Source organism: Bactrocera neohumeralis, chromosome 5 (assembly GCF_024586455.1).
Source record: "Bactrocera neohumeralis isolate Rockhampton chromosome 5, APGP_CSIRO_Bneo_wtdbg2-racon-allhic-juicebox.fasta_v2, whole genome shotgun sequence".
Taxonomy (NCBI): Eukaryota; Metazoa; Arthropoda; class Insecta; order Diptera; family Tephritidae; genus Bactrocera; species Bactrocera neohumeralis.
The window spans coordinates 6,987,663-7,001,476 of record NC_065922.1 but is presented as its reverse complement, the minus strand read 5'-3'; the positions used below and the strand labels follow the sequence as shown (position 1 = coordinate 7,001,476).

General features: G+C 35.4%; 1 protein-coding gene across 1 annotated transcript in view; it reads left to right on the top strand.

Moving 5' to 3' along the window:
* Window positions 1–13,574, top strand: part of LOC126760090 (serine/threonine-protein kinase S6KL) — a 66,383-nt gene extending 52,809 nt beyond the window's left edge. The window contains exons 8-9 of the mRNA XM_050475479.1: window positions 12,885–13,217; window positions 13,283–13,574. Of these exons, the coding sequence (XP_050331436.1) occupies window positions 12,885–13,217; window positions 13,283–13,384 (435 nt within the window). The 3' untranslated portion in view covers window positions 13,385–13,574. The remainder of the gene's footprint in view (window positions 1–12,884; window positions 13,218–13,282) is intronic.
* Window positions 13,575–13,814: the final 240 nt, after the last annotated feature.

Here is a 13,814-nt window from a genome sequence, read left to right as displayed (position 1 = left end):
GATATAGACGCTATTTACTAAATTTACTGAGTACGAAAAACGCCCAAAATAAATTTAAAGAAGTACTGTGAACTTCTCCAATAAAGACAAATATGCATAGTGTATTGGTGGTGTCTTTGCTATTGCGAAAGCCGCGAAGCTGGCCTCTATCAAGCCAATAAGCTCGCATCGCATTTCGGCCAGAAGTGTCTTGGGAAGAAGGGCAGCAGTGGAAAGTGTTGTCAGATGTAAGCAACTTCACTTCTACTTGCTGCCAGGTCACAATGGCATCGAGGGCAATGAAATAGTGGACGAGATTGCCAAGAATGGTGTACGGCTAACATCCGAAAACGTGATCAACATTGGGAAACTCATGTCTATACGACGATCTCGACGGGAGCATGGTAAAGAAAATCAAAACTGCAAAAGTCAAGCGCAAAACGGTATATCGGAAGGACACAAAATTCTTATTGGCACTCGATAAAAGAGACTGTAGGAACGTGATGGGAATACTAACTGGTCACTGACTGGAGCCGACCCACGCCCGCAGGATGGGGCTGACAGATCGAGAAGACTACAGAAAATGCCTGGAGCAGGGCACCAGGGAAATAATGGGGCTTCTCTTGTGCACTAGTTCCACATTGGCTCGCTACGCTGTAAGCATCTCCACAGTATGAAACAATGGAGGAGATATCGATGGTGAGGCCACAAAGACTGTTAAAATTCGCGTCAAGCGCAGGCATCCTAAAGGATGACTACTCCTCTTAGACTTGGCAACACAACTCCATCGGGTATCGCAAGGAACCAAACTGGTCTATGCGTGGCTTATTGGGCTACCAGATTAACCTAACCTAACCTACTGGTGGGATCCTAGTCTAAAGGATTGGGGCATTTTTTTACAATTCAAGAAAACAAAGCAATTGGATTTGGCCTCGTCGTCACGATTTATTATACACCCTTGTAATGTTTTCAAAAAAATAGCACAATAGCGTATTTTTGATTACTATAAATGTCATTATAGTATGAATCAGCAAATCTGAAAAAAATATATAAATTATGGACTGACTTTTCACTTATTTCTCGAATTTTCTAATACATTTCTGAGAAAATTGCCACAACACTGAAACGGCTTTGATTTAGAAAATAATTTGAATATTTGAAAAGTACTTTGAGGAAGATATTTGATATTCAGTATGTATGGACAATTGAAATATGAAAAATCAATTCTTTACTTAAATACCCTCATCACCTTCAGAATACATTGCTTTCTTATTAAAATTCCGCCATACCCTTCGTTGCTATTTTCTATTATAGCCTTGAACATAAGTACATACATACATACCTACTCTAACATTAAATTCCAGATTTGATGGTGTGTACATATGTACATGTATGTATGTATTCTACTAATTTTTCTTAATTCTCCAAAAAAAATTTCAAGTACAACATGTAAAACTGTTACAAAAAATATTCTATGCTTCTGAGTAGCATCACTATTTTTAGGCAAAAAAAAATTGACAATTAAACAAATTTTGCATAAATTATGCTCATGTGTGTATGTGCACATTTATATAGGCACTTTGCTGATTGTCATTTACGATAATTTTGCGGTTTAGTGAAAAAAGTCAGTTAATGAAAAATTGGACTCTGACACACAAACTTACATGTGTTGAAATTTTTTAATGTATTTATGTATACGTATATAAATACATATATAATAGTAAACATATAAGTAAATATGTATGTTAATATGTGTGTCTTTATAAATACAATAGATGCGACATTTATAGGCGGTTCCGTGCATTTTACGACACTACGGTATTTGGCATTCAAAATTTTATTACTGCGAGTACTCAACGACCAACGTTAACCGGTACTTTTAGCCGAATCATCAATAGGCGTACGCAAATCGCACTTGCGCACAAAGACCGTCTTGGATAGACATTTACTTCATTCTGTATATGCATGTGGGTATACCAAATACATACATATGTATGTATGTATGTACATATATGAAAAAGTTCTCGTTTCGATAGTTTTGTGTTGATATTTTATAAAGGTAGCGTCTTGATTTTGCATGTAAAACTTAAAAAGTTTGCACCATAAGCACATTGGGCATGTGTGTATGTATGTTGTGTGAGTGTATGTGGGTATATGTATGTGCGTTTTTGCGGTCAATAACCGAATTAAATTTGCACAAGACCGAAACGAGTTTTATGCGCCTGGCAAACCTAACAAACGCACATGCACACTCACACGCACACTAACAACAAGTAGCAATAATGCCTTGATCGCAAATTTGTGTGTTTTATTATCTCTTCCTCTTAGACTATTTGCTATTCCTTGCCAAAGTTATATTTGCTAAATGGCAAAAATTTATTTACTATTTTAAAATCATTCACATCGACAGCGTGTGCGGCTGCCCAGCCGGCATGGCCACTATAAAGGCGGCATCCTTTATCATTTACATGCATACATATTTACATATACCTAATATAAACAAATGGGAGAATAAGAAAACAGTAAAAATATTTATAAGAAGCAAGGTTGGGCTAAGTTCGGGTACAACAGAACATTTTGTACTTTTGTAACTTGCTGGGATCAAAGCCATCAATAATATACATATCTGACAGGTGACTAATATTTTCGGTAAAAAATTCGCAATAGCAACTGGCGTCCGCATATTTGATAGCTGTGCGCTAGAATAGTTTTGGTCCGATTCGGAAATTTTTTTGTCATAAGGTGGCACATCTCAAAGGCACTGTTTGTGCAAAGTTTTGTCCCGATATATTCTTTGGTGCTTAATTTTTATACTGGAAAGTGTAAGAATCATATGAAATGTAAAATTGTGCTATTCGGGAAGTAGGCTAGCTTGTAACTTAAAAATGTCTGGTGGTGACCGAGGGCAAAACGAAATATCCCCTGCAATCAAACAAGCAGTCGTCGCACTCGCAACTTGGCTTCCATGTCACTGTTAACAGTCATACTGCAGTCGGTGGAATCAAGAGCTGCACGAGATATACGACGACATTGACATAGTTCAGCGAATTAAGAGACAGCGGCTACGCTGGATAGGTCTGGTCGTCTGAATGAATAAAAAGACTCCAGCTATGAAAGTATTCGACGCAGTACTCGCCTGTATTCCATTGGAAAGACCAGGTGGAGACTAGCAACACTTCGAATTTCCAATTGGCGCCAAACAGCGGAAAGGAAAAATTACTGGCGCCCTGTTGTAAACTCGACTATAGCCGCGTAAACGGTGTCTACAACAATAAAGAAGACGAAGTACGTAAAAAGGTCAAAATTACGCTATGTACCGAATTTAGCATTTGTCGAGTAGTTCCGGAGATATGATATTTCACCTAATTGTAGGCGGTGCTACGATGTTGATATAAAACCCACTTACCCGATTCCGTATGTAACATTTAATATCTCTGACGTATTTAGTTATTGATTTATCAGACTTTTAGTAGTTTTTCAGAAAACCGCTATATGGGGAGTGGGTGAGGTTATCATTTGATTTCGCCTATTTTCTCACTGCCGTAGGAGGAGTCCAAAAGATTTCGTCTGGGCAAATTTGGTTCACATAACTAGAATGGTTTAAGTTGAACTTTTTAGGGGGCGAGACCAAGCCCACTTTTGAAAGATTTTCAAACCACAAGAACGCCTTTTTAAATGTGATTTGTTGTACCAAATTAAAGTTTTATACCTTAATCTACCACGTAGTAATGATAGGTTTTCGATTAACGGTGTAGGCGTGGCAATGGTCCGATTATGCTTATCGTCAACACCAAACTTTGTATGGTACTAAGGAACCAGTGTACCAAGTCTCATCTTGAAATATTTATTTCAATCTTGCACGGACGGACGGATGGCCGAACAGACAGACAGTTACTTGGATTTCAACTCGTCTCATCGTCCTGATCATTTATACATACATAACCTTATATCTATCTCGTTTAGTTTTAGGTGACACAAACAACCATTAGGTGAACAAAACTATTAAACTCTATACCAACACGTGGCAAGAGTATAAAAATCTAGTGAATATACAAACAAATACTCATACAGAATGTGTGTGTGCATAAATATACGAGACGTAAAGCTATTTTAATAATACTCATTGTGGTCCAGATGCTGTGCTCACGTGTCGCATACAAAGCCACTGAATCATTGAATCTAAGCGAAGATCGGTGGACTAACATGCTATATGTGTGTAGATTTTCATACGCGTTTCCCAAACCGGTTGCTAATTCTTTTTAAATTATTTATAAGAATTTAGAAGCCTAACAAACGAAGAACTACTGTCGGCAAGCTTATGCAAATAAGGAAGACATTCGGCGTTGCCTTAATAGCAGCAATATTATGGAGAGATTAGTGAAGATCATTTGCATAAATAATAATATTAATATTGTACAATATACAATATAACTGTAACTGTAGCGCTGTGGTAAAATTTTAGTATCTCGACCTAAAGAATATTCAAACTATTACTATTATGTGCTAATTAAGCTTAAACAACAAAAAAATGACTTCAAATTCATTAAAATATTTTAATCAGTAGGTTTTTAGGTTATACGCTTCATTTAGATTTGAATCAACTAATACTTTTAGCACGTGATCGGTTCGTATTCCCTCTATTTATAGGCAAGAGGTAAAGACTGCCTACACAACGACGTTATGCGACGGGAAAGCAATCTTCAAACTATCTTTTATAAATACAAGCCCTCTCCGCCTTAAACCAGCATGCTATTTGACAGGAAAAAGAACATTATAAAACGCGGTTGCAACATCTTATAAATGTTTTAAGATAATTAAAATTGTCGCCATTATGCTAGAAACGCATGTAGCAAAGCTACCAAATAAGGGTACGAAATGTCAAGTCTATATTAACTCTCCCTTGGTCAGCAATTTGCCCGTAGATGCCTTTCTTATACCGCTGCGGGTTTGTCAAACCATTTTTAGTTAAATGCAACATGATTGGTTCAATAGCCATGTAAGGCAACAACAGCGCGATAAAAGATACAAGATAATGGTTGCGTCTATGTTTGATAAAAAATGACTTCCAGTAGGAACGTGCGGGTTCCGCACAAGTACGCAAGAGCATGTTTTGTGTGTTGCAGAATTAATTAGAATCACTAGCAAAGTGCCTCTTACAATCGTGGTACTTGCGTTATTTATAGCAAGCGAACGTGGAACCATTCTAGTGCGATCTTAAGTTGGCTTTCTATTTTTAAATCAGTTAAAAGAGTGCCGATGAAAATTATAGGGACAAAGCGCACACATGTTTGTGCCGCGGTTTGAGATGGGTTGCGACGCATTCCAGAGTGCGTGACAAAGTAGAAAGTTTCTTGTTTGAGGTAGACTTTTTTTTGATGTGCTCTTCTGATTTTCGAAATTGAAATTGTATTTTGAAAACAGTTCTCAAAGGCATTTACCGCAATTAAAAAAAAATGGCTTGTGACCCAAATTTATAAAAGATAATAAAATATTTTAATCAAGTCAAGGGGTTATATCAAGGCAGAAAAAAGGGAATTTTTCAGAATTTTTTCTGAGAAAATTTTGTACTGCCATATTTTTTATTCTTCTTTTAACTGTATTTTAAGACTTAGTATTAGTAAAAATATTTATTTGGAAAGAAACTACAACTGACCTTCCTCTTAAAAAAGATATTTTGCGGTGAAATCGAAGAAATATTCAAAATAAAATTTTTTGATTCCCGAAACAAAATTCGATTTTTGACCAAAATTTTGGCCTTAAATGATCGATTTTTTTGAAAACTCTAACTGTATATAGCCCCTTAAGGAAGTTGGTTTGTAGATAACTAAAACCAGCCCTTGCTAATACTTTTTTAGTTTTCCTTTTTTAAGTATTTTTTCAATAAGAAATTTAAACAAATTTATCCTCAAAGGACAATTTTTGGTCGTTTTGACTGATCTGCACTACTTAGCTTCAACGAAAAGATCTGTTACTTGACGTGTTTCACTAGAAACTACGAAGCTTCAGATTTAATACACTGTACACTTTTGAGTTTATTTCATCTAGCGTACGTTATTATCCCTGGAACGCACCTTTCATATATGGAACAAATAACTATTCTACATATAAGTACAAGAACGCTTAAAACACCAGTTGGGTAAGCGGTAGCCAAGCATAAAACTCTAGCCAAATGTGCCACTAAATAGTATGGGAAGAGCAGCCTGTACAGTGGTCAGTTCTATAAAAATGTATATATAAAATTGCTGATTTTAGTTTTCAAGCTCCTGAATTTCTAATGGATTTTATGAAAACCCTCTTCATGGCAGAAATTCGCTCTTAAAGTTTTCAGGACCTAGAGAAGCAGGGCATTTTGTTTTAATTTTAATTTCGGCTGCACCGTAGATAAAATACCTTTAAAAGGCGTATTTCCTCTAGCAACTAGTAAATATGAAGGATATCCCAAAATTAACGCAAGATTGGAAATACAACCAAAGAAAAACAAAATAAATCAAAAACGTTACAAGATTAATGGAACGTTACACGATAGAACAACGTGTATTTATTATTGAACAATATTTCGAAAAAAAAATGAAAGCTTGGCGGCCGGAGTCCAAAAATTTAAATTTTTTTTAAATAAACGTTTATTTGATTCCAGCACTTCAAAATAGTTTTGTTTTAAAAGAAATGTAGGTAGGTTAGGTTAGGTTAAGTTAATCTGGTCATTGGTCTACGCATACCAGATGGATTTCAGTTACTAGGTCCATGAGGAGTAGTCATTCTCTAGGATGCCTTAGCTTGACGCGAATCTTAAGAGATTCTGTGGCCTTCTTATCGATACCTACCCCAGTGTATCATACTGTGGGGACCAAAAATGCTTACAGCATAGTCTTGCCAGTGCAGAAGAAGTGTACAAGACATGCTCCATTGTTTCCCTGCAGTCTTCTCGATCTGTCAGTTCCCTTCTGCGGGCGTATGTCTAAAACAAGCAGTGACCAGTTAGTATTCTTGTATCGAATGCATGTTAGTAGATCTGTGAACAGTTTTTCAATCAGTGTTATGTTTGTATTCTTTTCAGATCCATCAACAGGCTTTTTTTTGTACAAAATCATATAAGAAGTACTAAGAAGATTCAGGGCGAATTAGTTAATATTTTTCATTCTCCATTTTACTTCCGAACAAAACAATTAGGATCCACTGTGCAAGCCTTTTTTCACTATCTTTCAGGCGAAAAGGTCTCAGCAAAGCGGCCAAACAATGCAGCTATCTGCCGATGGCCCAGCTAGCCAAGTGGCCAACTTATAACACGAATGCAGGCCGCAAGTAGCCAGTCATAAACATACAAACATACATACAGGCGCACATGCCAGTGTACGTATGTAGTGCAGATACGCATGCGCAAGGCATTAAGTCGGCACACTACTAATATTCAGCGATCGGAGTGGACAAAGCGTCATCGTTGTGATCGTAACGCCATCGCATTGTTGTCTTCGCCATTAGTTCGCCCTTTTGCCAATTTTTATGCCAGCCCGCATGTAATACATTCTATTTGCAACAACAAATAACACGCTTATATCGGTGCTGTAAAACGCGTTGCCAACATAAATATTTACCAATGTGTAAGAGACGATAAATTTCCGCAGCCGCATTAAATGCGACGACATCAGAGCAAAGGCGCTTTCGTTACCTACCATCGTGCACTTCTTGGCCACTTGGTTATTTTGATCCAATACACACGCATGCACATACATACATACGAGTGTTTACGTGTGTGTGTGTGTCTTCATTGCTGGCTACGTTTGGACGATCGGTTTGCAGACTTTGCTTTGTAGTAAATATTCACTCAGATTGACCATTCCAATTGAATTTGTTGTTTGTGTTGCTGGCAGCAGCGTTGTTGGCATCGTCATCGTCATCATCATCAACATCAACATCATTGCCGTTCTTTGTTGCGCTTCTGCTTGCAATTGTAATGAGTAGTCGATGTTCGCAATATTGTTGTTGTTATTATTTGCCGCTGTTGTCTTATGTGGCAGCAATTGCATGCCGCCACACATAATTCTGCATTATTGGCCTTGAAGATCCTAAGCCAAAGAAAAGAGGTCATTGTCGTATAATGGTGAGTTTGTGGTCAACGCGCAGGCGCAATGTAAGGGTGGCGAAAATGCTACCAACACACACACACTCATACGCGTGCAAGCAAATGCATTGCTGTGCTTACAATTTAGCTTCTGGCCTGCACTCCCAACTGCAACCAATCCAGAGCTGCCAAGCGCTAGCCGACTCGTTGCGTTGGTCAATGGAAAGGGAAACTTAAACCACGACATTGCACCAGCTCTTGGCTTGCCTCACATTCGCATTCGCACACGTGTTCGTAACTATCAAAAAAACCTCACATTGATCGCAATTAGTAATTATGTAAAATTTAGTTGGGCGTAAGATTTGCGTGTTTTGCTCTGTCGTGCTTTCGACGCATTTTTTGCTCCAGAAAATTGGCTAAATTGCATTGTCGCCTTGTCTAGTCGAGTCTAGTCTAAATTTGAGGTAATTTAGATTTCTATGTAAATGATTGGCTTTCTGCTGCCATTCTACTCCTGCCAACAATCGGCACTAAAGGATTCGTTCTTCTGTTGCGCTGTGTGATGGACAAGAAAAAGACGATGCCAAAGTGTAGTGACTATTTAATAGTGTTTAGCCATGAGTGGAATGAAAAGTTCGTTGTTTAACTTTGATCAATTTAAAGTAATTGCGTGTTCTGGGAAGTTTGGACTTATTCTGCGCAAATCAACTCATTCGAAACCTACGTTAATATTGCCAAAAGAAAAAAAGTTGTATATTTGAGCACTATTAAAGCTTTAAAAAACTTAACTTAAGACTTAAAGCCGATATGGTACTCCATTTGTGACCTCTACGGGCTAACAACAGAAGAGTGTCATAATTTAAAAAAATAACAAAGAAGGAATGAAGGGTGTTGGTTCAATACACGTTATTTGACGAAAATATATGGATTACAATCAAAATTGATATCTTATTGACTTAAACTATAGGTCATATAATCTCTTAGGTTCATAAACTAGATATTTCTACTAACACTACTATCTAACTGAAATAAATTTGTATATTCATGATGAATATAATTTTTTTTATCAATATCATAATACTATTTAATTAATATATTCTTGATATAATTGAGATAGATCCCTATAGACAGGGATATATGTTAAAACATAAACTTAATTTTTATTTATTATACCATATTAAGGGGTTGTATACAGTTAGAATGCCGAAAACAAGCAAATTTTACAGAATTTTTTCAGAGAAAACTTTTAAATTTATCGATCCAAAAATTTGTGCACATATCTTGTATCTTTAACTATATTTTAAGACTTAATATTAGTAAAAATATTTATTTGGAAAGGAACTACAGCTGATCTCCTGGAGCTCCTCTCAAAAAAGACGTTTTCCGGTGACCACTATATCTCTGAACTGGATCTTCTGAAATTAAAAAACAAAAAACAGATTTCGTTAAAGTAATGTTAAATCTGGTAAAACAAATCGAAGGAATAAGTAAAATAAAATTTGTTGACAAAATGGCGGTTTCTCAAAGAAAACAATCGATTTTTGACCAAAATTTCGACCTTAAATTGTTTATTTATTTTTTTCAGTGAGAAAAAATCTTCGATTTATTATTAAAAATTATGTTAAAATTTTAATCAGCCGTTTTTGGATAGTGTTGGATACAAACTTTGAAAATACCATTTTGGAAAAACGCGTTTATAGTTTGGCTTTGTACTTCCAAGCACTCTGGAAAGTCGTTTCAAATTCGCGTGTAACTTCGAAATATTCATCATTCATATTCTTAAATAAATATATGTACATTATTGAAAATAAGTATATGAGGCAAAATAACGGAAGACACGGGTACCGTCATATTTATCGCCAAACCATATTTTGTTTAAGAAAGCATTTCCTCGCAAAATATTTAAATACCACTCATATTGGTCTAAATGTTCTCATGCAAGGTTAAGCTCAAAGTTGTTTTCCAGTTGAAGTCCTCCTGCAGACTTTGGACCCAAAACACCTTTATGTGCCAATTATCAGAGATTATCTCTCTTGGCTCCGTTTATTAAAAAATTTCATTCGTGCTAACCAAAAAATATATAATGTTAATCATAGTACCACATAATATGGGTTTTTTTCGTTAAAAACTGAAACTTCTAAAACAGTTCTTATAAGATGAGAATAATTATTTAAGAATTTGGATTTGTGAGCTATGCGACGCGAAATTAAGACTTATCATGTCCATAAGTCACATTTGGTTGACCACTTAAACCAGACTTAAGGTCGTGTCGTCTCGTCTGAGTCCTGGTCATCAAGGAATGTACAAACTAGTCAGTCAACTAATTATCTACTCATACGGACATATTACTTGTATGTACAATGTTTGTGAGCATTTAGCACAGCAGGTCTACGGTAAATTATGAAAATGCCATTTGAAGGTAAAATTCCTCGATTAGAACGCGGCGCCTACTGTGCGCATGACTGGCTGATATTACAATGAGTAATCTGCAGCGTCCATAAATCTTATGTTTTGAAAACACTTAAATGCTTATAGCTTGGCAAACCCAAGTAAATAGCGGCTTAAGTGGAAAATTGTCCAGGCAACTGCAATTAGTTTTACTATTACTTGTGGGAAATAATGCACTTTGATTATTTAATTGATGTGAATTCCAGTAATAAATGGTCAGTTAATACCAAAAACTTGGAAAACATATATAATATTGAAGACGTCAACGAGTTGAGCTATGATACATACATACATAGTATGTACATATATACATATGTACATATGTATATTTAAATGATTTTACAATATGGTTCGTGGAGAAAACTATATCGAGTAAATTATTTCGAATGATTGCTGTTAGATTTCTAGTTATCCAGAATTTTTTCTAAGAAAATTTTTAAATTTATTGATCCAAAAATTTGTACACATATTATGGTATCTTTTAACTGTATTTCAAGACTTAGTATTAGTAAAAATATTTATTTGGAAAGGAAAATAAAGCTGATCTCCGGGAGCTTCTCTCAAAAAAGACGTTTTGCGGTGACCACTATATCTCTGAAATGAATTCTCTGAAACTAAAAAAATCCAAACAGATTTCGTTAAAGTAATGTTAAATTTACTAAAGCAAATCAAAGTAATAGGCAAAAAAAAATTGTTTGACAAAATGACGGTTTCTGAAAAAAAATTTATATGTAAATTGTATAAAAAAACATGACCCTTAAAAAAATATCTTATCTTAATTTATCTTAATTTAACCCCTATCAAACAACACAATTCACAGATATTTCAGATGGGGATTAACCCCTAAAAGATGGTGAGGTATTTTTTTTGTGCTAGTATCAGTTGTGGTTGTTATTGTAGCGGCAGAGTACATATCTGAAGTAATCCGACTGTCGTGGAGTCAGCGTTTCTACACAGTAGTTTATTGATTTGTGAATATCGGAGTTCTTGTCTTTAACTTTTGAGTTGGGTGCTTCTGGTTCGACTGTGCCAGACGAATCACCTTGCTGACGCACATTGCATATTAATTTATATGCAATACCCACAAATTATTTCGCACAAAACGGTCGCTTCTGTGAAATTCTGTGTGTGCATAAATAGACTTGTGAATACCCTTTAATGTTTTGATCGCGTCACAGTTACATTTGCTCAATTAGTTTCACATAATAATGAATCATATGGCCAATGAGCCGTTAAATGTCATTACTGCGGCGCCGAATTTGACGTTTGTCCGTTTTGGAGTGTCGAAATTTGTATTAATGAACAAATAAATTTACGCTTTTAGACGGAACGCTATTGTAATGCAAAATGCTTAATGAATTATTTATATTTGCAAATTTTTCTAATTTCACAGAACTCATTTTTTGCCCGAATTTAGAGCGAAAAGTGTGAAATTCAGAAAATAGGACAGAAGTTGCAAATTAAATCTTTAGTGCGAATGCCGGTATGCATATAATCTATCGATATTTTGTGTTATATAAAGAGGAAAAGGTAGAGAGGCAATAGAACGCATATACATATGTAAATGAAATGTTTAAGCAGAAATTACTAATTTGGTTGGCGTCTGACTCGCGTTAATTCAACTTAATTTGCATGCATTATCACTAGCGCAAATACCGCCAGCTAGCAGCCGCCAAAAGCATTAAATACATACATACATATGTATATACGTTTTATGTATATGTACCTATATATGTGTCTACATATGTACGTGTATGCAAATGGTTGCGATTAACCTTAGCTTGATCATAAACCAGACTCCGCACACCTTTCCCCGTACAAACACACATTCATATATAAACATAAGGTAGGGTTTTAAATTATTTATAACAAAGCGTGACTTTTACTATTCGAATGATTCACATTTGCGGCGCGTAAATATCGCACGCCTTTATTTTTATTATTTTTATCGTCGTTTTTATTGCTACTCGTGTTATACGTATTTCTCTTGCTTATATTTTTATACCCTAAATAGGGTATAATAAGTTTGCAGGAAGTTTGCTACATCAAAAGGAAATGTTGGCAAATATACATACATATGTATGTATCTATGTTCAATGCGGATCATTATATCATAGAGCTGCGGATCAAAACCTGGATTCGAATCTTTTTATATCCCTTTACGCTATAAAAAAATGCACCTGTGGAGGGTATCATAGCTTACGTGTAGGCGAAATTAAAATTTTTTAGTGAAGTGTGCAACTCAGATTTAAATCTTCAGGCTAAGGTCCCTTATTGTTGTGCGAATAAGAAAGGAACTTTAAATTATTTCAAATTAAGTGGATTGACCATTTCGGTCTACTATCAACCAAATTCGTTCAGTGATATTTCATATTTTTTATATTTTTGCTTATTTTTATAGAGCCCTGATATTCGAACATTCTTGGAAATTGCCCTGCCTGCAGCCTATTCAAAAAGGGATAGTGTTGATCGTGTCACACTTCCAACAACATCAATTTCAAAGGAGGATATTAGTATTCCAACCCCGGAAACCGTTGTGAATGAGCGGAAACCACAAACAATTGCTACACAAAACTTTCTGCCACCCGAAATTGAAGAACTTCCACACGAGGCTAAGGATGTGCTAAAGAGACTGTTAGAAGTCGAGCCAAAACAGCGTTTGCGTTCAGTTTTGTCACTACAAAAAATTGCACTTTACAAGAATTACAAAATTTATTCCGAATATTTGCTCAATGTAAGATGATGAGAAATAGATAATTTTCTGGAATACCAAATAAACATCATAACTATTACTTTCAGCTCCGTCCAATTGATATGATAAGTCCTGATGATATTGCTGCCTTTACACAAGACCCAGAAGATGACAACTCTTGGGCAGAAAAACAATTTTACAAATTCTAACTATCATGCGAATTAATGTACAACTTCTAGGTTCAAATTTAAACGTACTCATGAGCTTTTAACTTGTATCGAATAGAAAAAGATTCGTATAATGGTGATGAGTTAGGTTTGAGGAGATCTAAAATGTATTTACGCTTTTATTTTTCCAATATGTGTCATATACTATAAATAAATTCAATTGAACTGTAAATAGTAGTTTTTAATTGAGAAAGCTCCAAGGATTTACATAACTAAGAGTTTTTGACAAATACGGAAAAAGAAAACGGGTATTGGTACCAATTATTTGCTTATTCTGTGACACTTTGTAGATTTGTCATTTACCGTTTACCATTAAAACGATTGCTTTATATATGCTCGACGCTCCAATAAAACTCTTGGCTTACTTTTTTCATTAAAATATTTCACTAATAATGTCCGCGTAAAAACTGTC